The 26169-nt window shown below is 45.0% G+C and overlaps 1 protein-coding gene across 1 annotated transcript in view; it reads left to right on the plus strand.

Annotated features, from left to right (window-relative positions):
- Positions 1-70: 70 nt before the first annotated feature.
- Positions 71-26169, plus strand: part of LOC108928200 (histone-lysine N-methyltransferase EZH1-like) — a 34473-nt gene continuing 8374 nt past the window's right edge. Inside the window, exons 1-14 of the mRNA XM_018742018.2 lie at positions 71-427; positions 1984-2121; positions 6847-6972; positions 8885-9007; positions 9917-10034; positions 12222-12422; positions 13137-13251; positions 13439-13602; positions 13818-13909; positions 14845-15007; positions 17216-17397; positions 24381-24472; positions 24912-24940; positions 25834-25959. Coding sequence (XP_018597534.2) covers positions 1993-2121; positions 6847-6972; positions 8885-9007; positions 9917-10034; positions 12222-12422; positions 13137-13251; positions 13439-13602; positions 13818-13909; positions 14845-15007; positions 17216-17397; positions 24381-24472; positions 24912-24940; positions 25834-25959 — 1660 coding nt within the window. The 5' untranslated portion in view covers positions 71-427; positions 1984-1992. The remainder of the gene's footprint in view (positions 428-1983; positions 2122-6846; positions 6973-8884; positions 9008-9916; positions 10035-12221; positions 12423-13136; positions 13252-13438; positions 13603-13817; positions 13910-14844; positions 15008-17215; positions 17398-24380; positions 24473-24911; positions 24941-25833; positions 25960-26169) is intronic.

A 26169-nucleotide genomic window follows, 5' to 3' on the forward strand; every position in this document is an offset into this window, starting at 1 on the left:
GGTATTACAATTACTTAAATTATATAACTAAAATATAATTTTTAATTATAATTATAAAAAAATAGTTGCCTGCATTTTACGATCGCTTCCACCGCTACTACTAATAATAATAATAATAGTCCTAATAATAATCGCGAATGTAACAGTCAAGTGAACCCAGTGAGGGATCCGTGCTGTACAATAATAAAGACGTCATCGGGCGCGCGGACGGAGCCTAGTCAGTGCGCAGCGCACTTTCTCCCTGCAGGACCACAACAATCTCAGCATGTTGACACGCGACACGGGGGTTCCATCATCATCCTCTTCATCATCATCATCTTCATCATCATCATCATTTCCTCCTCCTGCTCCGGAGCCCTGCACACTGGCAGTGCATCGTCCGGCAGCGGGTTTTTAAAAAACAGCCCCCGTCCTGTGACCCACACAGGTAGGAGGACACTCGGTCCACTCTGTTTATCTCCTTTTTCTCTCTAAGTGCCGGACACGTTGAGCTGAACTATTCCGCCCTGTTTACCAGCCCCGCCACTGCATTCATTCTTTTATGGAATATTATTATATTGTTTATTACCGCCAACTGCACATTTAAAAAAAAAAAAAAAAAAAAAGAAAAAAACATGTATGTGTGCTGAAGTAGTGGCTGGGGGCTGGTCTTCCAGAAATCTTTCGTTGCATAAGGGCTCTGGTTCGTCTTGGGGTTGTATTATTAAAATATGATTATTTTTTGTGACCGAAAACGAACGTGCGCGAATGCGCCGAGTGCATCTCTCCGGCGGGCCTCGTCCCAGTATGTTCTAGAAGGGCTTGCGAGATGTGTGGAAGTGTGCTACGCACTTCTCCGCACCCTTTTCACGCGGCTCGCGGAGCGGGCACGCCCACCTCCGCCGCGCGCTGCCGCGTGCGCGTGTCTCCGGCTGCGGACGCCGCGTGTTCGCGCAGCGTTATTTCGTAACGCCTCCCGTTCGTGCCCTGTTTCGGCCTTTCGCCGTGGATTTGCGACTCTGGCCGGACGCTGGGGACGAAGCCCGGGTCCGAATCGCGTTTTCTTCGCTGGCATGCGCTGTAGCGCGAGGCTTTTTTAAAGCTCCTACGGAGACGCGGGCGCGCGCTCTTGCAGGGAGCGAGCAGCAGGCGGCGGCCATGCGCATCATGCCCAGCAAACACACACAACAAGCTGTGCGTGACAAAGTTTTACTCCTTTTTCCTTATACATATCGCTGTCTACACACACGTGAACCACTGAGTAGTAATGCTAATTAGCATATGTGACTGAAATAGGTTTGTAATACTATATTAATTAATATATTTAATGCTATGGATATCGATGGTGCGTTTTGTAATCTTATATTTATTTATAAAATAACATCTTATTAGGAATTCATTCTGTATTTTTTCCTTCATATGATAATATGAGCCTTACTGTATTATCAAAGTGCTATAAACTGATATCTTTGTAATCTGTGTTGCATGCATACTCACACACACACACACACACACACACACACACACACACACACACTGGCTGAAGCCGCTTGTCCGGAGCAGGGTCGCGGCGAGCCAGAGCCTAACCTGGCAACACAGGGTGCAAGGCTGGAGGGGGAGGGGAAACACCCAGGATGGGACGCCAGTCCATCACAAGGCACCCCGAGCTGGACTTGAACCCCAGACCCGCCAGAGAGCAGGACCCCGCCAAACCTGCTGCGCCATCGCGCCCCCCGTAATAGTTGCATATTCAGAAATATTCTGGCCTCAGATACATTAGATGAATAAACTTAAAGTAAGTGAGATCTTTACAGCGGTGAGGGTTGAATAATTTCTCAGGCCGTAGGTCGGTGCTTGCATGTATTTGTTCTGAGCTTATGGAGGACAAAGGATAACCCTGTTGAAAGTCAGCAGTTTGTGGGTTTATTTTTGCATCACTGTTTTTATATGTGATTTATGTGTGCTTGAACTCTGCGAAATGGTGTGTGTTTTACCTTGCCCCAGAGTACAAGTATGGATGAAAGTACAGCCACTCCTTCGATCAAGTCTCCTCATAGCTTGCTGGAGTGGAAGAAGAGGGTTAAATCTGAGTACATGAGACTCCGGCAGCTGAAACGCTTCCGAAAAGCTGAGGAAGTCAAGGTGATTCTTCCTGTTGGTTAGGGATGTCATCACGCAGTTTTGCAGTGCTGTGGAGTCGGACTCGGACGCAGTAATTAGATTACTGGAGTCCGACTCCGACTAAATGTACCGTATATGCAAGCATATAAATCGAACCCGCATATAAATCGACCCCCAAAAACTGGAGGTGTAATATAGGTTTAGGCCTATATTCGCCGGAGAAGTCGACCCCCGAACTAAAGTGCAACTTTTGGACAGTGCTGTGGAGTCGGAGGCGGGAGCAGTTATTGGGTTACTGGAGTCGGAGGTTTTGTGTGCCGACTCCACAGCCCTGCATTTTTGTAATGTTGAAAATGACTTTTAACATTGTTTGTCTTTCCATCTGTCTGTCTTTACATCATTCATCTGATGTCTCTCTCATTTCATCTATCATTTTGGTCTATACTACTATATATAAAGTACAGGGATATATCCTTTAAAAAAAATGGTTACCTGAAATTCAACTTGAATTCCAACTGAACACAGTAAGCTTTGCTTACGTGGAATTAATTATGTGCTTTGTTCCACAGTGTTATAGTAGAGTTTATAGTTGTTGATCAACAGCCTGCAGTTGATTGTGCACGATAAGTATATTGTGTAGGTGTTTAGCTCATATCTAACAAACTCTCATTGCCTAATGCATTTCCTCGAAAACATTCACGAATCTTTTTAGGTACTGATGCAAATAGCTTTTAGTACCAAAATTAACATTGTTTGGATAACTCAACGATTGCACAAGAAAAGGACAAAAAGGAAGTTAAGCAATGCCTTTTAGTCTCATATTGTATATTATTCCATCATTATATAACCAGTGGCCACTGGTATTGTATTATAGGTATTTTCCTTATAATGCTTAAATTTATATGCATTATATAAGTTTATTTATAGGTTTATATGTGCCATGCACTTGTCTTACGAGACCTCATTTTTACTGTGCTACTTATGTAAAATGACCTTACTTTTTTCGTTTAACAAACTATTTAATGCAAAAACACTCTTGACAGCCAAGGACAACTGAGAGACAGTATGCATGGTACAAAAAGTAAAGTTTTGCAGCCTTTAATTGTTTCATGCCTCAGTAAAGATATTTGAAGTGATAAGATGGCAAACTTTTATGTTTATAGTTATTATTAGCAATACTTCTAATTTTAGACATATAATTTTAGTTGCTCCTGTTATTTGGAGCAAGACAATAAAAGAAATCACAATCTTTGAATTCAACATTCTTCAGCTTGATGGTGGTATGAAGTGTATATACTAGTTTCAGTTTTAAAATTGCATTCCATATCCCCATCAGAGTACATTAGGGGTGTGGTGGATACTGGTGGGAAAAGGGGGTTTGCATTATTGTAATCAGATATATCGCAGAAAACGAAGGAGTAATAGGTACAAGTCATTTACAGTTATATCCTAAGGATAAGAAAACAGAAGTATTTTGCATATCCTTTGAGGATAATGCCATTGAAGGGCATAGCTTTTTTCCAAAAACTTTGTATGTTATTCGGATCACAACTTAAAATAGCATCACACAACATAAGACAAACAAAAGCGTAAACTCTGAAAACAAATTATAAATACATCAAAGAAACTAAATTCTCGTGCGCTCATTAAAATGACAGATACAACTCATGCGTTCAGTCGTGTCTGTCACAATATAAATTCACAGAACCTACAAACCTCCGAAACAAGTGATTGAAATGAGCCAAAGTGAACTATATCGAAACTTTAATTCAAACCTCCGACTGTCAGGCTCTGTAGGAATTCACATTTCTTACAATATGTGTCATCGCTGTCATTAAGTTACAAATCGTGTTACGTTCATGCAGACAAATAGGATAACTAAAGGTAAAAAAAACATCCAAAATTCTAACATTACTCTTAAATATCAATAAATATTAAAATCACGTTAAAATTCAATGAAAACACACAATCAAGTACCGTTTCCAGACAATTTTATCCCTCCTCCCTAGCAACATCCCTGCCCAAAAGTGGGACACCATACTAGGCCCTGATGATCTGAACCTAGGAAGGATCTCCACCAAGGCCTAATCAGTCATAAGATACCTGAAGGGTCTGGTCCAGCTACCAACACAGCTCTGATGACTGGCCCAGCCTCCCTCCTGCACTTTTTTTCTTTCCCAAGTTGTCTTTATTCACAAATGTTGCAAAAGTGCCGGGTAACAAACATCCACCATCAGTGGCCCCAGATGGCCTTCCCTTCCTCAGCCCCCATTGCCAGGCCCCTCACTTCCCCAGCAAGCCTGATGATGGTAAGGTTCTTACATTACATTTACTGCACATTACTTCATTTAGCTGACATTTTTCTCCAAAGCAACTTATAATTATTTACCCATTTATAAAGCTGGGTAATTTTACTGGAGCAATTTAGCATAAGTCCCTTGTGCAAGGGTACTACAGCTGGAGGTGAGACTTAAACCTGCATCCGCTGAGTCCAACAGCAGCAGCTGTAACCGCTCTGTTACCAGCTGCCCCATTCTTGCACCATCTGACACTGATACTGCTCTTCCAAGCACCATGACAGCATTGGCTGGCTTGCACTGGGGGCAGCTGTGAGACAGATGATGACCCCCTCCCACATTGAGCATGGTGGTAAGGGTCAACACAGTTTCTTAGCCAGTCTCCAAACACTCTGGCTCTTTATTTCTTTACATTTTTTCTTGGCATTTCCCAGCGCAAGCACAGGTGGCAGGAGGGAGGCTCTGACCCTGATAACCCAGGTAGCATCTAGCCCCGGGGGGATGGCAAAACCCATCCGGTTCTACTAGCTCAGGATGTAGATGCAGTTGAAAGCGCCTCCACCATTCCTGACTCTCGGCTTGTCTGTCTGGTGCTTATGTCCTTGAAACAAATCAACAAACTTCCCCGGAAAGTTTCCCGTGACATTTTCCGACACAAAGAGCTAGAAGATGTGTACAGACACAGTCCTCCTATTGGTCCTCCACACCAGCTTGATGGAATAGAAGATGGTGTGCATTCACCCTACTCACCTCCAGACTCCCCCGGTAATATTCCTTAGTCGACAGAGTGATGTCAAAGGCAAATTACAGCCATCCTGCTATATGCGGACAATGACCTCAAGTCCCCGGAGTCCAACAATTATCTTTCGATAGAAGGGAACCCACAAAGGAAAACTACCAATGTCCTGCTGTTTCCTCCAGCGAAAGCACATGTGCTCCTCAAAGTCTGTATCTCCGATGCCACCGTAGTAGCCATCCTCCTGTCTCCCTAGAGAAGTGTTGATGTCTTCGAAAGAGATTGTAAACCGAGCTATCTGGGAAAAACAAACTAGAAATGAAATCTCAGTGTCGTCCTGTGAGGACGACGGACAAGCCACCCGAAACCCTCCACCTTAGGCTCAAGAGGCCGCCGAAACAAAATAGAAACCTACAAGGGGGCAGAGCTTCTCCTATGAAAGCAGCAGGCAAGTCACTAACAGTCACATATTGGGTTCTATTCAGCTAAAATCTCCTTTACTGCACTAGTGAGGAAAATAATGCACTGTTTTAAAAGTCTGAATTCCTCTAGAATCTATAGGAACGCATTTATATATGACTTGTCGGCATTCTTGCCAGGGTGTTGTTCAGGTGATCAGCTTCCAGCATAATTATAGAGTGGTGTAGGTGATGTCAGTGATGCAGTTATTCTCTCACAGTGAGGTACTGTTTGGCTGCTTCTCTTTCCTTTCTAGTGGCAGAATGTGCAAAGAATAAAGCATCGCATTGCTTAGCAGAGGATAGTTAAGATCTTGGCTCTAGTTACCCTTAAATTATAGGCGCAATATGGGGGCTGGTGAGTGTGTGTTACCCATAATGTTCAAGTAAAGCTAATGCATCTCTTTTGTATTTCTTTATAACTGAGTAGCATTGCTCATGTTTTTTTGGTCTGTCCAAACTTGAAAAGTTCTTACCTCCATGTATACAAGATAAATAGTTAAACCAAAATAACCTGTTTTGCTTAAGTTTTTGATGCTTCATTTAAAAGGAATATTAACTGAAAAATGTTTGCAAACTATCGGTTCAACAAGCCACTACGACGCATATGGGGCCTAAGTCTCAGATATGGGCTGATTATGGTTTCTGTTATGATATGTTTCAACACATCCGAAACTCTCCGTGTCTCTTATTAGTTATAACCACTTGACCTAGGCAGGGTTGCAGAGGTCCAGAGCACAGGGCCCTAGGCTAGGCAAGGTACACCCTGGATGTGATGCTACTTTATCAAAGGTTTGCTACACACAGTTTCACACTACAGACAATTTAGAGTTGCCAGTCCACCTGGAACATGTGTCTTTGGGCTTTGGGAGGAAACCGGAGCACAGAGATTAAACCCACGCAAACACAGGAGAACGTGGAAACTTCACACCGTCTAAACACGGATCAAACCTATGCTTGACTGCAAAGTCCAGGAGCTGTGAGGCACCTGCGCTACCTGCTGCACCCACATACCATATTGCACAAAACAATTTGTTTTGACCTCTAAAGTGTCATGCGCATTCCTGGAGTGGTCCGCTCTTTTGGTTTGGACATTTGTGTTGATGCCAAATTATATCTGTGCAGGCCCGGTAGCAATATTAAGCAGATCCTTCATATTCACAAGTAGTTGTACTTTTTCACCACAGTAATTTATATATGTGTTCATCTCACTGTAATGTCTGCTACTCTAAAGCCCAAACTTTTCTCTTCCCAGTCTCTTTTCATGTCAAATCGCAGAAAGATCAAGGAGAGGACCAACCTGCTTAATGATGAATGGCTGAAACTCAGAATTCAGCCCATTCCCCTGGCTTCTTCCGTTGGATCCATTCCTAATGGCAAGGTAGAAATAGAAAATGTTATTAACTGTTTTCTTTTTCTGGGAACAGGCTCACCATTAACAAAGATTACATATAGAACTAATCTGAATAGCAGTTTATTTTATCAGTCATAATTAAGACATAGGCTGACTTTATCCAGGCCTTAGCCTCCTATCCCTCATTCAACTTTCTGGCCCTCATCGAAACATGGATCACCTGTGAAAGTACAGCCACACCTTCAGCCCTCTCCACCAACCTTCTCCCATGCCCTTCTTCCCCAACTTCATTGTCTATGATTGTCCTCTACCGCTCCCCTGGATTTACTGGCTGCTTCTTGGATGATGTTGATATTTTGTTGAGCTTCCTCCCAATAGACAATGATCCATTGATTCTTCTGGGAGACTTAAACTTCATGTAATCACCCTTTTGTCAGTTCTACAGTCCTTTGACCTCTTTGTGTCCCAGTCCTCTGCCATGCACAAGGCAGGCAGTTATCGCAGCCTTCTCTTTTCCAGGAACTTTGGCTTTCCAGTCCTCTCTGTTACTCCACTTCACATCTCTTCCATCTTTAATTCCTCAGTCTTCTATGGTTGCTTCCCATCTTGAAATATGCCCCCAACTCATCAACATTAAAGCATCCTTCTCCAGACTCAAACTAAGTCCAGAATTACAGGCCAGTCTCACTCCTCTCTTTTCTTTCCAAAACTTTTCCATGTACAGTTTACAGCCATTAATCTACTTTACTTATCCAGAATGAGCTCCTGAACTGACATCAGTCTGGATTCAAGATTGGCCACTCTACAGAGACAGCCTTCTCTGCAGTGTCATAAGCTCTCCAGTCAAGAGAAATCACCTCTCTTTTGTCTGTCCTCATACTCTGTAAACCTCCAGATTCAGCCTTTCTCTCTAGAACAATTTGGAATCAAAAGGTTGCCACTGAAATTCTTTGAGTCTTGCCTTTTGGATAGATCTAACCAAGTGGTTTGGTATGGCTCCCTGTCTTCTCCTCAGTTTCTCTCAACTGGTGTTCCACAAGGCTCATTTCTGGGCCCCTTACACTTGTTCACCTACACCTCTTCCCTCAGTTCTGTCATTGCATCTCACAGATTCTCCTAGAAGACCCAATCACTCCCAAAATATTCTTCAAGAATGCTGTGCTCTTCCACCTTTGGTCACTTGACGGTCCCCTCACAGGGGGTCCAGAACTGAAAGTCAGTGGGTTTTCAGTTTCTTCCCGATTTGGTGGAATGGGGCACCACTCTCCCTGAATTTCTTTTGGCATTCAAGAAGGGTTTCAGTACACTTCTATTTCTGTCCCATTTCTGTCTTGATTTTCTAACAGCTCCAAAAATTTTCATTACACCACCTATCATAATCACTTTTGTATTTCCTATCAGACTCAGTTCTACAGGCAACAACTCAAGTAATTTTCAGCGCTAAAAACTGTGATACTTCCAATATTGCATGTCTCCTTTTAAAGGTCATTATGAAATTCACCATTGTTCACTTTTAGTTGTACGTTACTTTAGAGAAACACATCAGTTAAATGAATACATTTAAATTATAGTTCTTATATTTTCAGTGTTTCATTTGCTTTTGCAATATCCCGACTCCCTCTTGAACAGTATTGCTTGGCCTTTTTACCTTCTGAATATTTTTGGTTCTTAGGAATTCTTATGGGAGTTAACAGTGGCTCAGAAACCTATCCTTCCTCAGAATTTGTCCTGTGAGATGATTAAATCAGTTTTCCAGATGTGCTCTCCAGTCATTTCAAAATAAAGGGGATAATGTTCTTACCTGTAAATAAGGCATTCAATTTTATGATGGGTCAAACAAAATTACTACAGGAGCTACCATTTATGTATTTCTGTGTCTTTGATGCCAGACAAGTGACAGTTTTATGTTTCCCGCTCATATCTTCTTCCTATGTTGCAGCAATGTGTTGTGGATTTTTGCTTTCCTGAATTTAAGAAACAAGCTGTTTTAATGAGGACCCTGAACACAGTGGCTGGAATCCCTTTCATGTACTCCTGGTCTCCTCTGCAGCACAATTTCATGGTAATTTACTCAGATATTTGTATAATACTCACAGGATAAGTTATGTATAACACACACACACACACACACACACACACACACACACACACACACACACACACACTGCTTGTCTCAAGCGGGGTCATGGCGAGCCAGAGCCTAACCCGGCAACACAGGGCGCAAGGCTGGAGTGGGAGGGAACACACCCAGGACGGGACGCCAGTCCGTCGCAGGGGACCCCAAGCAGGACTTGAACCCCAGACCCACCAAAGAGCAGGCACAGGCCAAGCCTGCTGCGCCACCGCACTCCTGTTATGTATAACATGGATTCTTAAATTTCATGCAATTTTTGTATACCACTGTAAACTGCAAACATATTAATTCATTTTCTTGAAAGCCACATAGACAAAGATGCAGCAATTATTCACCCATTTATACAGATGGGTACATTTTTTTTTCCAGCAGTTCAGTATAGGTACCCTGCTCAGGGACACTATAGCAGAATTAGGGGTTTGAACCTGGGTGTTTCAAGTGCGAGGTGATAACCCTACCTACTATGCTGTCTGCTGCTCTGTTTAAAAAAATATTTGATAATACAATAACGACTTGTAAAAATAATGTAAAATTCATAAGGGTAAAAACATTAGGCAGAAGCCTACTGAAAACAGTTGAATAATAAGCATAGTTTTATTGGAGTTTTTATCCTTTGTTTCCATGGCAGTCATGTGTACATTTTCACTTAATACAGTGGCCCTTAGTTGTGCCTTATTATAGCTTGGCAGATGCTTTAATCCAAAGTGATTTACCTAACATTAGTTTTTTAATATAGTCAGGGCTTCCAGGTAAACTTCCTTGTTCAAAATTGCGGCATCAGTGAAATTTTCGATTTCTATCTCTTCCTTATCTTTTGTGCCACTTGCTTCCTTACAGGTGGAGGACGAGACATTCCTTCACAATATCCCCTACATGGGGGATGAGGTGCTGGAGCAAGATGAGGCCTTCCTGGAGGAGCTCATTGACAACTATGATGGCGTGCATGGGGACCGAGGTGATCCTTTTTGTTGGCCTCTCCAACTCTCAGAGATAGAAAATTTATTTATAAAAGGGTTCAGTACTACTAAATACATACAGTATATACTTATTGATGCCTAGTATATCCCCTAGATGCACATATACATTGCTGCATTTGTGTATGTGTTGTGTGGTTTACCAGGGTGGTAAAGAAATGACCAGTGGAAGATGTACAGATTGCAAAAAATGAGACTTGACTAAGAATTGTGCTGAAAGGCAACAAACTTGATGCTAACACCACCTTAATGACACTTTTGCAGTCAGTGGCACTTGCTGAAACTTGGCCAGAACTGATAATCATTCTCTGTAATTCCTGTCATACTTGCGACCCAGTTCATCATTACCTTGTTAAATATGATGAAATGTGGCATAGTGTTTCTGAAGTTGCAACACTGGTCATGCACTATGTCTTTACCATCATCCTCTTGTTTCCATTAGCTTTTATTTAGACTGAGACATTTTGAGTATATGTCTGCTTATCAATCTGGGTCCCAGAGCACATTTTGTTCCCTTGCTCACATCCTTCAGGTTCCACATGCTAACTTGTTGGTGCCGTCATGAGCATTTTGGTACCAGGGCTGTGGTTAAGTTTGGGTATGTTGGAGTCTGTGGGCATCTAGTAATCTGTGATTGGGCACATTTCTCGGTTATGTTGTGCTCCATAGGAAAATAACCTTTGCCAGTTGGGAGTGTGAGTAAGAGGTGCGAGCCAACCCTTCAGGGCAGCTGGGGTTGATGACTCGTGACTGTTTGGCAGTCACTTCCAGAATATTTAGCTACTGCTTCATCCTACTGAATATTCTAATGGTGAAACTAATTAGGAGGTGTTGTTGGAGTCATCTCAGCTCAAGTCTGGATCTGTATCCACTAGATGCTGTAGTTGGTAAAGCTCTATTTATTCATATAGGCCTTCTTGCCAGGCTGCAGGCTAGGCTTCCAATCCTCTTTCACACAAATATGAAAAGAAATGCCTCTGGGCCATTGCTGGTCTGCATTTATAGCAGTTGCTTTGCTTGCCTGATAAATTGGAGAGAGGAGTCACAGCAGCTTCAGTCCCCATGGGGTTATTGACATTAGCTTGGATGTTCTCAGGTGGAGGATGTATAAAGCTGTAACTATGGGTCCATGTTGGATATTGAGCAGGAACTGCCAGTATTTGTTTTTGAAAAGAGTTGAATTGGCCAGTTAGGCAGACATTTTTAGACCAATATATATGTGTGCATGTGTGTGTGTGCGTGTGTGTGTGTGTGTGTGTGTGTGTGTGTAAATATATATATATACACACATAGTATTTTACCACTGTATTTTTATCATACTTTATTTCTTTTATTATTTATTTTATCCTGTTTTCATTATTATATATTCTTCATATTTCTGTGGTATATTTCTAATTTTCACTTTATTTGTATTGCTTTATTTATATTATCTTTTCTATCAGTCTATTACAGACTGTTGGAAAAGCATTTCACTGCACGTCGTACTAAGTACGGTTGTGTATGTGACAAATAAAAACTTGAAACTTGATTAGAATGCATATTGGTAAAGTGAGGTTAATCAAAAGAGAATGATACAAATATAATCTATTACAGAAGATTTTATCTATTCAGACCTCTGAATAAATGAAATATAATTTGAGAAATCCATCACGGCTGGATACCGATGTACCTGAAAGACTATACTTTCATGAACTGAGAAACACAAGACATTAAATGAAAAATTTTAATTACCTTTACAACATATAACTCTGTACTTGGACCAAAATCCATAATATATTCCATTAAGTAAAGTGAATAGAGCCTCAAAAAATACTATGACAAAGAATGGAATTAAATCCCTGCATCTAAATTTTAGTGTGAGATTTATTCTGCTGGAGACACAGATGTTAGTATGGGTAATTATGGAATCACTGGGTGTGTACGTTTACATTTATTCATTCAACAGATGCTTTTCTCCAGAAATAACGTTCAATGAATACTACCTAGTATTTAGCTTACACATTTTCATCTGAGGTAACTTAGAGTGCTTAGACACACTACACTATACTATTTGCCTTCTTTTAATTTACTTATGGTATACTTAGATAAACAGGCTGTTCTGATGATATCATGGCCTTTATTTGGTCTGTGCTTCTGTGTCTTCACTTATATTCCTTTATACCTTTTAGAGGGAGGCTTCATTAATGATGAGATCTTCAAAGAACTGGTGGAGGCTCTGAGTCAGTACTCTGACCAAGAGGAAGATGAAGTTGGGGATCAGGAAAATGATGAAGAAGAGGGGTCTAAGAAAAGCTTGGATACAGAACCAAAGGATGTCAGTGTGGGCTCACTAGCCATCTACAGGAAAAATAAGTGGAGCGTAAGAGCAGGTAGGTTGTTGCTCAGGCAAACTACTGCCTCATCCAAACCCTTATCAGTGAAACCAGTTGACTTGACTACTTCCTGAATTAATTTATGTTTGTAAAGAAATTGTACACTTTCAGATCTCATTCAGTTAAAAAGGGTTCAAGTAAATCTGAAAAATCAACAAAACACTTGAAAAGAAGGTCTATAAAACTTGACCTGGAGGGTGGAATCTAGCATGATTTGAAGCTTTGCCTCCACCCCTAAAAATCCAGAAGTGGTTCACTGCCCAGCTGGAGCAAAAAAACCTGGACTCTGACATTCAGGACCACAAGGACATTAGCCCTGATCTCTGGCCATGGTAATATCCAAAGGTAGCTGTGTATGATGAAGACAAAGCTAAGAGCACCCAGGTTGCACAGAGTTCCTCTCTTGCAAGCACTGAGTCTTGAAGTAAGCAGAGTCGGAGTTGGGAAGTGTCCTAACTGCTGTCCTCAGTGTCATGATGTCATCCAAATTAATGCATACTTGAGTAGCAATGCAACGGCTCTGTAGATTAGCAAAGGAAAATAGCTTATGGTAGATGTTACAATGTTAAAGGCTCTGGTGAAATGAGGATTATCTTTGTCTGTCATTCCAGACTCATCAAGGTAAATGCAAGTGGTACCTTTAGTACATATGAATTGCATTAATGACAAGAAACACTGATTAACTGGCTACCTTCTTGTACCATTTCCCAGATACCCTTCCAGTTAAAGATTTGTCCACCAGTAAGAAGATTCCCCATGATGAAATCTTTGAAGCCATTGCCTCAATGTTTCCATATAAAGGCACTACAGAGCAACTGAAGGAAAAGTATGTAAAAAAAAAAAAAGACCTTGTTTTGTTTGTCTCAGTGTTTGTCTCTGTTAGACTAAGAGAAAAGGGCAATCTAGGTATCAAATGTATGTTTCAGGAAACTTTGAAATTATTTACTCATCCCACTGACATGGTGTTAAAGCATTTGTGTTTCTGTGTGATCTCTTTCTGACACTTTCCCCAGGTACAAGGGCCTTTTGGAGCCCCCAAGCCAGGTGAAGTTGCCTCCCCAGTGCACCCTCAACATTGATGGCCCCTTCGCCAAGTCCGTGCAGCGGGAACAGTCGCTGCACTCCTTCCACACGCTCTTCTGCAGGCGCTGCTTCAAATACGACTGCTTCCTCCACCGTAATCTTGCTTTCTCTTTTTCCATCTTTACCATTTTCGTATTTTAATACTTTTTTCACGTGTTCACCACCACCACTGCCACCTCATTTTGGTGCTCTCACTTGACCATATATTAAATTAATTATGGGCCCATTTGAAACTTTGCCATCAACAACCACCAGAGGAGAGTGTGACTCTCTGCAGTCATCTGCAGTGACACTTGTGTTTGTGTCCAGCGTTTCATGCCACACCCAATGTGTACAAGAGGAAGAACAAGGAGATTCGTGTTGAAACAGAGCCCTGCGGACTGGACTGCTTTTTGCTGCAGGTGAAAGCGCTCAGCACCATTCCCAGTTATAATGATTCATCTGTTGTTTCTTCTGTGTTCTTAAGATGCTTAGCACACTTTCATCACAATTCAGAGAGCTCAGTGTTTTCTGCAGTTAGCCTCTTTTTTAAACAAATTGTTTTACGTGTGATTGTGGTTTTTCTGAGGTGTAATATCAGGACACCTCTTGAACTTTAACCAGTAGCCTCTTGGTCATTAACCCACACACACACACACACACATTGTCTGAAGCCGCTTCTCCCATATGGGGTCGCGGGGAGCCGGAGCCTAACCCGGCAACACAGGGCGTAAGGCTGGAGGGGGAGGGGACACACCCAGGATGGGACGCCAGTCCATCTCAAGGCACCCCAAGCAGGACTCAAACCCCAGACCCACTGGAGAGCAGGACCCGGTCAAACCCACTGCGCCACCGTGCCCTCCTCTTGGTCATTAACCTTGGTACCTAATCACAGTTACACATGGTGAGACACTTTCATGTCAGTTTGCACAAGAGGTTTATTTTGTAGGTTTTTAAGTTTAGCATAAATTCCCAAAATGTGAAATCGCTAAGTATGAAAAAACATTGATGCTTTTATTTGCTCTTACCTCTCCTCTGTCCAGTGCTTGCCAGCCCAAAGCGTGAATTGGACTTAAATCAGACCTCAGCTCAGTGTCACCCAGACATTGCATTATAACATAAGTGTGTCAGCTCGGGAACTCCACACTACTGCATGCTTTGTATGATGCTGATTCCCTTAATGGTAGGACAAGGTTTCTCAGTGCTGTCATCGTTCTTCTGCCAGTTGTTTGACAGATGAGTTAAACCAGTTTTACAGGACATCTCAGTGCAGTGATGGAGCCATTTTCTCACTTGTCTTTAAGTCTGACGTGTCAATTTTTCCATTCCTTTTCCGGCTTTTCCTCCCTGTCTGCAGAAAGGAGCAAAAGAGTTTGCCGACCGAAACATGTTAAGATCCCAGCGAGTTCGGCGGCGGCGAAGACCACCCCGAAACTCCAGTGCCAGCTGTCCCGGGTCATCAGTTTCCACCACAGAGGTCAAGGATGGTGAGAGTGACCATGAGACCACAAGCTCCTCAGGTAATTCAGCCCTCAAGCCATTGCTTTTGCTTCCAGCCACAAATCTAGTGAAACACTGGTGAGCAACTGCAAAATGTGCTTAGATAAGATTTAACAGAATAAATGCAAAAGTTTTCCAGTGAGGATTTTAGTTCTGTGTACTGTTCACTGTGGAAAGGATTTGTGACTCTTGACAATCTGCTGAGGTACGTAAGAATATGTTCAGCTTCTTTATAATAGTCCCACAGGCAGAATGCCATTAAAACTAAAATCGTTCCAAACTTTTTTCCTTTTTTTTTTCTTTTTTTTTTTTTGCTGATATTGCAAAAATTTTGCAGATACCACAAAGAGCTTCTCCCTCTAAAAACCTCAAAAATGACAAAATTAAAAATAAAATAAGCAAACATAATTAAATCCAATTTCAACGAAAAGGAAACTGATTGAAACTAACAGAAAGCCTGGAAAAAAAAAAAGGCTTAAGTCCTTAAACGTGTCACGGGTTCCAACATACACAGGTAACGTAAGAAAAGTACGAGCTCCCTGCTTCAAATGGACTCACTGTACCTTGCTAATTTCGGGTTGCTGTTGACAAGAGATATTTGAAAATGCAACAGCTGAAATGGCCAGATCGGATTCTGCTGATAGTTGGTTTTCCTTGTGAGAAAGGAAGATGAGGAGGGAGGGAGGGTGGTGCCTTGGAAGAGCAAGGTTAAAAAAAAAAAAGGATACATCAGACCGCTGGCATTGCGCAATCACAATGAACAAATTCTCTGATGGGACCACGAGCGATGGAATGCTGCCGCAGCCCTGCTCTTGACCTACCGCCAGCCCGTGCTAGGCCTCCTGCCTTCTGATACGAGGGTCAGGAGCACAGTCCTGCGAAGCGAATCCATCCTCACAGATAACCAGGGCTAGAGTGGAACTCATTATCTCTTAAACACCGGCCCACATTACAATGTTAGCAGTCCCCTCTCTAGGTCACTGGTCTCTGCCACCTGGTTTGTCACCTCATCATTGTTCAGGAACCTAAGGATCTCTGCTGGCATGAGCATGAATGTTTCTCAGCGCTTTAGGGCGTGAGGTCCTCGTTCAGTTCTTTACAGAGCCGAGTGTGGGAAATTAACGCAACTGCTACTACTCTAATCCAGATGTACTAGAGCGCATAAAAACACTGCAATTCTTTTTTTTTTTAAATTATGGGATGAGGGCTTAATGCCTTACCGCATGTCTCATTTCGATTTGCACTTTTAATAACGCTGTGCTCTCCTAAAGCTTTCCTGTCATGTTCTGCAGTCGTTACATAACGCCGAAATATTGTATAATTGTAAAAATGCTGAAAAGGTTCGATACAGATCCTAAATTTTAAAGCATAATCAGAACAAGTCGTCCCCCCCCCCCCCCCCCCTTCCCATAGCTGATATTTTTAAATCTTTAATTTATCGACCTCCTGGGAAACAAGTCCTCAGAAAAGATGATCTTGTATCATAACGTTACCATGTGACCATTCGCTGACCAATCAGGATTCAACTTCAGCTGTACCACAGCTGGTAGCATAGTGGTTAGAACAACTGCCTTTAGACCCAAAGGTTGCCAGTTCGAGCCTCACCTCGGGCTGTAGTACCCTTGAGCAAGGTACTTACCCTGAATTGCTCTAGTAAAATTACCCAGCTGGATAAATAATTGTAACCTTAACATTGTAAGTCGCTTTGGAGAAAAGCGTCAGCTAAATATAAATGTTCGAATTTGGATCCCTTTACGAGGACCTGGCTGGGTGATGAATTTTAGCTGAGAATGACTTTTTGTGTGTTTTGATGTGTTCACGTATGTGATACAGAGGCCAAACCTGAAAACCAGCCAGTCTGTTGCTCAGGTCAACTGGTTATAGTGACAAGTAACTTCTAACCTGCTCTGTCAAAACCTCAGTAGCCTACTTTGAAATCTCCTGAACCTCCTGATGGGCTCTCCAGTATTGGCAGTAGTCCTCCACCACTCCCACGAAAGCTTCTTTCCTGGATGGCACTGCAGGTGGCCTCTGGTGCCTGGAAGCCCCAGTATTGACGTGTTCCCTGTTCCCTGTTGTTGTGTCAGGCCTCCTACACAAAGCCACATGCTGAATTCAGTCCTCTTGCCAAGCTAGAGACTTTGGAGGACGCTCGGTTAATGCGTAAGAGGAAATCCTCATGGGCGAAGCCTTCATCCAGCCATGGCTGACACACTCCTGTTTTGCAGAGGGAAACTCGCGCTGTCAGACGCCCATCAAGATGAGGCCAGGGGGAGAGTTGGGGGAGGAAGCGGAGCCAACGGTTCAGTGGAGCGGGGCGGAAGAGTCCCTCTTCAGAGTCCTGCACGGCACCTACTACAACAACTTCTGTTCCATCTCCCGCCTCATCGGCACCAAGACGTGCAAACAGGTGGAGCGTGCGTGTAACACCTCAACGGGAGCACACGGCTCTGCGTGACGATTGCCGCACCTATGACTAGTTTCGCTATACCACCTGGATGCATCTGAACAAATTAATTTACATTTATTCATCTAGCAGGTGCTTTTCGCCAAAGCAACATACAAATCAGAGTAAATGAAAGTGCTTATTGAATTTCCAACAAGTGATGAGTCACACATTCAGATACTCAATTCTCAAAGTGCACTCTGTCCAATACCATCATTTTTGGAGGCGCACGTTGCATGAATGGATGGCTGTGGAATTGAGAGGGAATACCAGAGGTGATCATCACAGTTAATGGTACTGCAAGTTTACGTAGCACATAGTGGACCGGGGGAGATGTGGTCTGAAAGAGATGTGTTTTGAAACCCTTTTTGAATGTCGAAAGAGATTCAGCAGTTCTGAGGGAGAAAGGAATTCATTTCAATGTAAGTAAATTTCAGGTTTTTCGCATTGGAGGTGGCGTGGCGGGTTTGTCCAGTGCCCGCTGTGTGGTGGGTGTGGGGTTTGAGCCCTGCTTGGGGTGCCTTGCGACAGACTGGCGTCCCATCCGGGGTGTGTCCCCTCCCCCTCCAGCCTTTCGCCCTGTGTTTCCGGGATAGGCTCCGGCTCACCGTGACCCCGCCCGGGACAAGTGGCTGTCGACAATTGGTTTTGGCTCATATGAACAGCCGAAAGGGTTCTGCCGTGAAACAGATATTGCGTCCACATTTACGTCAATTCATTTAAAAAAATCCCCCGCAAAACAACATATGGAGATTATCCATCCATCCATCTTCCTCCGCTTTTATCCGGGGCCGGGTCGCGGGGGCAGCAGTCCGAGCAGAGTACTCCAGACCTCCCTCTCCCCGCACACCTCCTCCAGTTCCTCTGGGGGAACCCCAAGGCGTTCCCAGGCCAGCCGGGAGACATAGTCTCTCCAACGTGTCCTGGGTCTGCCCCGAGGCCTCCTCCCAGTGGGACAAGCCCGGAACACCTCCCCAGGGAGGCGTCCAGGAGGCATCCGGAACAGATGCCCGAGCCACCTCAACTGGCTCCTCTCGATGCGGAGGAGCAGCGGCTCTACTCTGAGCTCCTCCCGGGTGACTGAGCTCCTCACCCTATCCCTAAGGGTGCGCCCAGCCACTCTGCGGAGGAAACTCATTTCTGCCGCTTGTATCCGCGATCTCATTCTTTCGGTCATGATCCAGAGTTCATGACCATAGGTGAGGGTAGGAACGTAGATCGACCGGTAAATTGAGAGCTTCGCCTTACGACTCAGCTCCCTCTTCACCACAACAGACCGGTACAATGACCGCATTACTGCAGACGCCGCACCGATCCGTCTGTCGACCTGCCGCTCCATTTTTCCCTCACTCGTGAACAAGACCCCAAGATACTTAAACTCCTCCACTTGAGGGAGCAACTCCCCCCTAACCCGGAGGGAGCAATCCACCTTTTTCCGACTGAGAACCATGGCCTCGGATTTGGAGGTGCTGATTCTCATCCCCGCCGCTTCGCACTCGGCTGCAAACCTCCCCAGTGCACGCTGCAAGTCTTGACTTGATGAAGCCAACAGGACCACATCGTCCGCAAAAAGCAGAGACGAGATCTCGCGGCCACCAAAACAGACACCCTCCGTTCCCTGACTGCACCTAGAAATTCTGTCCATAAAAATAATGAACAGAATCGGTGACAAAGGGCAGCCCTGGCGGAGTCCAACATGCACCGGGAACAGGTCTGACTTACTGCCGGCAATGCGAACCAAGCTCCTGCTCCGGTCATACAGGGAACGAACAGCCCGTAGCAACGAGCCCCGAACCCCATAATCCCGAAGCACCCCCCACAGGATGCCACGAGGGACACGGTCGAACGCCTTCTCCAGGTCCACAAAACACATATGGACTGGTTGGGCAAACTCCCACGAACCCTCCAACACCCTAGTGAGGGTATAGAGCTGGTCCAGTGTTCCACGGCCAGGGCGAAAACCGCATTGCTCCTCCTGAATCCGAGGTTCGACCATCGGTCGGATTCTCCTTTCCAGTACCCTGGCATAGACTTTCCCAGGGAGGCTAAGGAGTGTGATCCCCCTGTAGTTGGAACACAATCTCCGGTCCCCCTTCTTAAAAAGAGGGACCACCACCCCGGTCTGCCAGTCCAGAGGCACCGTTCCCGAACTCCACGCGATGCTGCAGAGGCGTGTCAGCCAAGACAGCCCCACAACATCCAGAGACTTGAGAAACTCGGGGCGGATCTCATCCACCCCCGGAGCCTTGCCACCGAGGAGTTTTTTGACTACCTCAGCAACTTCAGCCAGGGTAATGGACGAGTCCCCCTCCGAGTCCCCAGCCTCAGCTTCCTCTACGGAAGGCGTGTCGGAGGGATTGAGGAGATCCTCAAAGTACTCCTTCCACCGCCCGAGAACATCCTCAGCTGAGGTCAGCAGCGCACCACTTCCACTGTAAACAGTGTTCGTGGAACACCGCTTCCCCCCTCTGAGTCGCCGGACGGTTTGCCAGAATCTCTTTGAGGCCGACCGAAAGTCTTCCTCCATGGCCTCACCGAACTCCTCCCAAGCCCGAGTTTTTGCCGCGGCGACTGCCAGAGCCGCGCTCCGTTTGGCCCGTCGGTACCTGTCAGCTGCTTCAGGAGTCCCATGAGCCAGCCAGGCCCGATAGAACTCCTTCTTCAGCTTGACGGCATCCCTTACTTCCGGTGTCCACCACCATGTTCGGGGATTGCCGCCGCGACAGGCACCGGAGACCTTATGGCCGCAGCTCCGAACAGCCGCACCGACAATGGAGGAGCGGAACATAGTCCATTCAGACTCAATGTCCCCCACCTCCCTCGGGACCTGGTTGAAGCTCTGTCGGAGGTGGGAGTTGAAGACCTCTCTGACAGGGGCCTCCGCCAAACGTTCCCAACAGACCCTCACTATGCGTTTGGGCCTGCCAGGTCTGTCCAGCTTTTTCCCCTGCCATCGAATCCAACTCACCACCAGGTGGTGATCAGTTGACAGCTCAGCCCCTCTCTTCACCCGAGTGTCCAAGACATATGGCCGAAGGTCAGAAGAAACGACTACAAAGTCGATCATCGACCTCCGACCTAGGGTGTCCTGGTGCCAAGTGCACTGGTGGACACCCTTATGCATGAACATGGTGTTCGTTATGGATAAACCGCGACTAGCACAGAAATCCAATAACAACTCACCGCTCGGGTTCAGATCAGGGAGGCCGTTCCTCCCAATCACGCCCCTCCAGGTATCACTGTCGCTGCCCACGTGGGCGTTAAAGTCCCCCAGTAGAACGACAGAGTCCCCAGTGGGAGCGCTTTCCAGCACGCCCCCCAGGGACTCTAAAAAGGCCGGGTACTCTACACTGCCGCTAGGCGCATAAGCACAAACGACAGTGAGAGACCGTTCCCTGACCCGAAGGCGTAGGGAGATGACCCTCTCATTCACCGGGGTAGACTCCAACACATGGCGGCTGAACTGGGGGGCTATTAATAAGCCCACACCAGCCCGCCGCCTCTCACCTTGGGCAACGCCAGAATAGTGGAGAGTCCACCCTCGATCGAGTAGAGTGGTTCCAGAACCCAAGCTGTGAGTGGAAGTGAGCCCGACTATATCTAGACGGTATCTCTCAACTTCCCGCACCAGCTCAGGCTCCTTCCCCGCCAGTGAGGTGACATTCCAAGTCCCAAAAACCAGAGTTGGCGCCCGAGGTTTGGGTCGGCCGGGCACTCGGCCCCGACCACCGCCCAAATCACAACGCACCGGCCCCTTATGGTTTCTCCGGCAGGTGGTGAGCCCACCGAAGAGCGGCTCCACGTTGTGGCTTCGGGCTGAGCCCGGCCAGGCCCCGTGGGCATAGACCTGGCCACCAGGCGCTCGCATGCGAGCCCCCCCCCCAGGCCTGGCTCCAGGGTGGGGCCCCGGTGACCCCATACCGGGCGGGGTAAACGGACGCCTTGATTTTTTTGTCATAAGGGGTTTTTGAACCGCGCTTTGTCTCGTCTGTCATCCAGGACCTGTCTGCCATGGGAGACCCTACCAGGGGCATGTAGCCCCAGACAACATAGCTCCTGGACTCATTCAGGCACTCAAACCCCTCCACCACGATAAGGTGGCGGTTCACGGAGGAGATGGAGATTATTAACAAGTATTTTATAGACAGTTTAATCCAAAGTGACTCACAGCAGGACAATGACAATAAGGTGTTCAATTCAGCTCGGTTAGAATGGTTGATACAGTGCACCAAACTCCCTTCGTTATTTACTCATCTGTCCAGCGAATCAGTCTAACATACATGTGTGCTGTGGGCAATTTAAAGCCGAATATTTGACCGAAACACGTTATCTCTAAATTATAGTCAATGACAAAGACCCTGTAAATACAGTTAGAAATGCAATTCTACTTTTACAGATCGCCGAAAAAAAAATTAAATATCTTGGTGTACTTTTGACCAAGCACGTAGCCACTGTAAAAACATCCACTTCCCAAAAACAAAACAAAAAAAAAAACCCAACAGCAGTTCAAAAACATGCTGTATTTCTCCAAATCTCCACAGAGTCCTTCTGTGTTCCTGTACAGTGTCATCTAATACATTCAGTACATCTGGTATTTGTTTTCCTTTCTTTTTTTTCTTTTTTTTTTTTGCTTTCCTCTCTGAAAGCCTGTGGTTTCTGTGACTGGAAATGCCGAAACAAACTTGAGACCAATGACGATCTTTTTTTCCTCTTTCTTTTTAATAGGACTCTGCCAAATCTCTTTTGGCAGGCAAAGTGAAAAGGGGGGGGGTGAAGGGGTCGCTTTGCCAAGTAATCCTTCGCTTGGCCATGTTCTGCTGCTCTACAGTGACGCTTAGTGACAGGGCCTACAACTTCAGCTCTGGGCTGGTTTATGACTGCGGCTGAACCGCAGAGCGTGATGCCAGACTTGTTGCACTGGTACATCTCATTGCACTTGAGCACTGAGGGACACATGCATTGGCTACCAGAGAGACTGAGTAAAGAGAGGGGTGTATTTTCCCAGCCATTGCCCGCTAGGACCTCCTTATGAAATTTACATTTACATATACATTTATTTAGCAGATGCTTTTCTCCAAAGCGATTTCCAGTGAACTCTATGTAGTGTGATGAGCCTACACACCTTATTCACCGCGGTGACTTACACTGCTAGATACACTACTTACACTGGGTCACTCATCCATACATCAGTAGAACACACTCTCTCTGTGTGAACTTGAACAGCATGCCTTTGGAGTGTGGGAGGAAACCAGAGTACCCGAAGACTTACACTGCTTGATACATGACTTACACTGGGTCACTCATCCATACATCAGCGGAACACACTCTCTCTGTCACTCACACACTATGAGTGAACCTGAGCTACATGTCTTTGGACTGTGGGAGGAAACCAGAGCACCCAAAGACTTACACCCTAGATACACTACTTACACTGGGTCACTCAACCATACATCAGTGGAACACACTCTCTCTCTCTGTCACTCACACACTATGGGGGAACCTCAACAGCATATCTTTGGGGTGTGGGAGGAAACCAGAGCACCCAAAGACTTACACTGCTTGATACATGACTTACACTGGGTCACTCATCCATACATCAGTGGAACACACTCTCTCTGTCACTCACACACTATGGGGGAACCTGAGCAACATGTCTTTGGAGTGTGGGAGGAAACCAGAGGAAACCCACACAGACACGGGGAGAACATGCAAACTCCACACAGACTGAGCGGGGATCGATCCCACGTCCTCTCGCACCACCCAGGCACCGTGAGACAACAGCGCTACTCGCTCGCTATAATTATATAGGACACAGCATTGGTAACTAACTGGTGGTTTGTGTGTAATGCGTCATTCGGGTCACTCCTGAATTGCGCACAGTTGTCACAGTTGAGCACAACTGGGTATATTGTGGAGCCTTTAATTTTTTTAGGTCATCGCACAAACAAATCAATGTTAGTACTTTTTTAGTTGGTGTAAGGTGCATAATGAATCTTGCTGGGCAGACAGCACTCATAACTGTACATGCAAGGCAGTGACAAATAATTCCATGCAGGCGAGGTTCAATGCAAATAAAAAAAACTGCAAGGGAATCACATTGAATGTAATTAAATGCAAATCGCAAACAATCATCCTTAAGGGAGCAGAGAAACTCCATCAGTTAAAATATTATAACAGCTGTTCATGGTTCACTCCTCAACCCAAAGGTCTGTTTGAGCAAAATCATTGCTCTTGTCCAGTGGCTAAGCTATTCCAAGTCATTCACTAGCTGGCAGTAGTAAGGGATTTGAATGAATATTTATTTTTTTGGTTTATTACTATTTTTTGCTTCAGTTTTCTGGGAATAAATTCAGAATTGTTAAATATATTAAATATATTAGCACAAATGGTTTTCTGCGATTTTTTTTTTACAAGCTCTGTAAACTCAGTCTGTGTGGGTTTTCTCCAGGTGCTCTGGTTTCCTCCCACACTCCAAAAAAAAGTGCTGTTCAGGTTCACCCATAGTGTGTGAGTGACAGAGACAGAGAGTGTGTTCCACTGATGTATGGATGAGTGACCCATTGTAAGTGGTGTATTTAGCAGTGTAAGTCTTTGAGTGCTCTGGTTTCCTCCCACACTCCAAAGACATGCTATTCAGGTTCACACAGAGAGAGTGTGTGTGTTCTACTGATGTATGGAGGAGTGACCCAGTGTAAGTGGTGTATCTAGCAGTGTAAGTCACCTTGGTGAATAAGGTGTGTGGGCTCATAATACTACATAAAGTTTGTTGGAAGTTGCTTTGGAGAAAAGTATCTGATAAATAAATAAATGTAAATGTAGAGAACACAGTAGTGTGGCATTTAAATGGTGTGTGGCCAGTTGAGTTGGCAACAGCTTACGTTCACAGTGGCTTGCGGGTTTTAACACATGAGACTCGTTCACAGTAGTTTGCGCAATCTCCTTCCCAGGTGTACGATTTTGCGGTGAAGGAGGTCCTTATTCACCGGGTGCCCTTGGAGGAACGTGCCATCTCCCCTCACAAGAAGAAAAGGAAGCACAGGCAAGTGTGGCCTTTGTTTCTTTGCACAGGTATCAGCGTTGTTGTCTTGCACAAAGCAAGTCATATCCGTCCACAGAAACCTGCATTAAAGCAAGTACAGTTTTACTATCGTTACTTTCATTTTACTTTTGTATTGCTTTCTTTTTTAAGGACTGTTTGTTTTTGGGGGGCGTGGTGGCGCAGTGGGTTGGACCAGGTCCTGCTCTCCGGTGGGTCTGGGGTTCAAGTCCTGCTTGGGGTGCCTTGCGATGGACTGGCGTCCCATCCTGGGTGTGTCCCCTCCCCCTCCGGCCTTACGCCCTGTGTTGCCGGGTTAGGCGCCGGCTCCCCGCGACGCCATATGGGACAAGCGGTTCTGAAAATGTGTGTGTGTGTGTCTTTGCAATACCAAAAAGTGAAGAAACTATTATAACGTGACAATATTTTGTGGCTTTTTTAGATTGTGGGCCAAAATTCAACTGAAAAAAGGTAGGTAAAGGACTGCGGTATATTCCTTATATAATAAGTACTGTATTGATAGATTAAAAAAGAATTTATAAACACTTTACTGATGTGGAAAGAAATTGCACAGTTGTATTATGAAATGACCAGGTATGATCAGATGACAGAGGGGTGTGGTATAATGTAACAAAGACACAGAATATCATGTTGGCAGGTTGATATTGTGACCTGGACACAAACACAGCACTGTTGCATTTTGTATTCATTGTTAATATACCATCTACAAGTATTTGTTTAATCTCCACCTCTGTGCCCATATTACCTAGATATTCTCATAACCCTGAGTAATTGTACTGTACTGTATTTACTGTATGGGGGTGTGGTGGGCTTGACCGGGTCCCGCTCTCTGGTGGGTCTGGGGTTTGAGTCCTGCTTGGAGTGCCTTGTGATGGACTGGCGTCCCGTCCGGGGTGTGTCTCCTCCCCCTCCAGCCTTGCGCCCTGGGTTGCCGGGTTAGGCTCCGGCTCTCCGCGGCCCCACTTGGGACAAGCGGCTACAGCCAATGTGTATGTGTGTGTGTGTGTGTGTGTGTATTTACAGTTTGTATCTTATTTACTGCAGCTTCTACGAAATTTACTACATGGTTACTGTACCACTTTGATGTTGTTCCATATTTTCAGTCTGTCTGAAGGAGCATCCACTATGCCAAATTCCTTGTATGTGCTACTAAAATAGTTTTTCAGTATTTCTCTGCTCAATTACATTGTAACACATCACATAGACCTTTCTTAGAAAATACCTTTCCGTTCCCGTTTCAAATTTTACTATATATGACCTTCATATCTTGGCTTTTATAACAAGATGCCTGATTTCAGTTCTTTTTTTGCTTTGTTGTAATGTTTTGTGTACATTTCCTCTAGACAGTTCATCAAATCAGGTCTACAACTATCAGCCATGTGACCATCCTGACCACCCATGTGACAGCTCCTGTCCCTGTGTGATGACCCAGAATTTTTGCGAGAAGTTTTGCCAGTGCGATCATGAGTGTAAGCCACCGTTCGACACTCTCCTCTGTAGCATGCCCATCTTTTCTGGTGTGGTATGGTATGAGAACCTCGGATTATATACTACTTCTTTCATAGTCCTTCAGAATGAATAAAGGGTGACATTGTAATTTTGGAGGGCGCGGTGGTGCAGTGGGTTGGACCGGGTCCTGTTCTCCGGTGGGTCTGGGGTTCGAGTCCCGCTTGGGGTGC

Source organism: Scleropages formosus, chromosome 25 (assembly GCF_900964775.1).
Source record: "Scleropages formosus chromosome 25, fSclFor1.1, whole genome shotgun sequence".
Lineage (NCBI taxonomy): Eukaryota > Metazoa > Chordata > Actinopteri > Osteoglossiformes > Osteoglossidae > Scleropages > Scleropages formosus.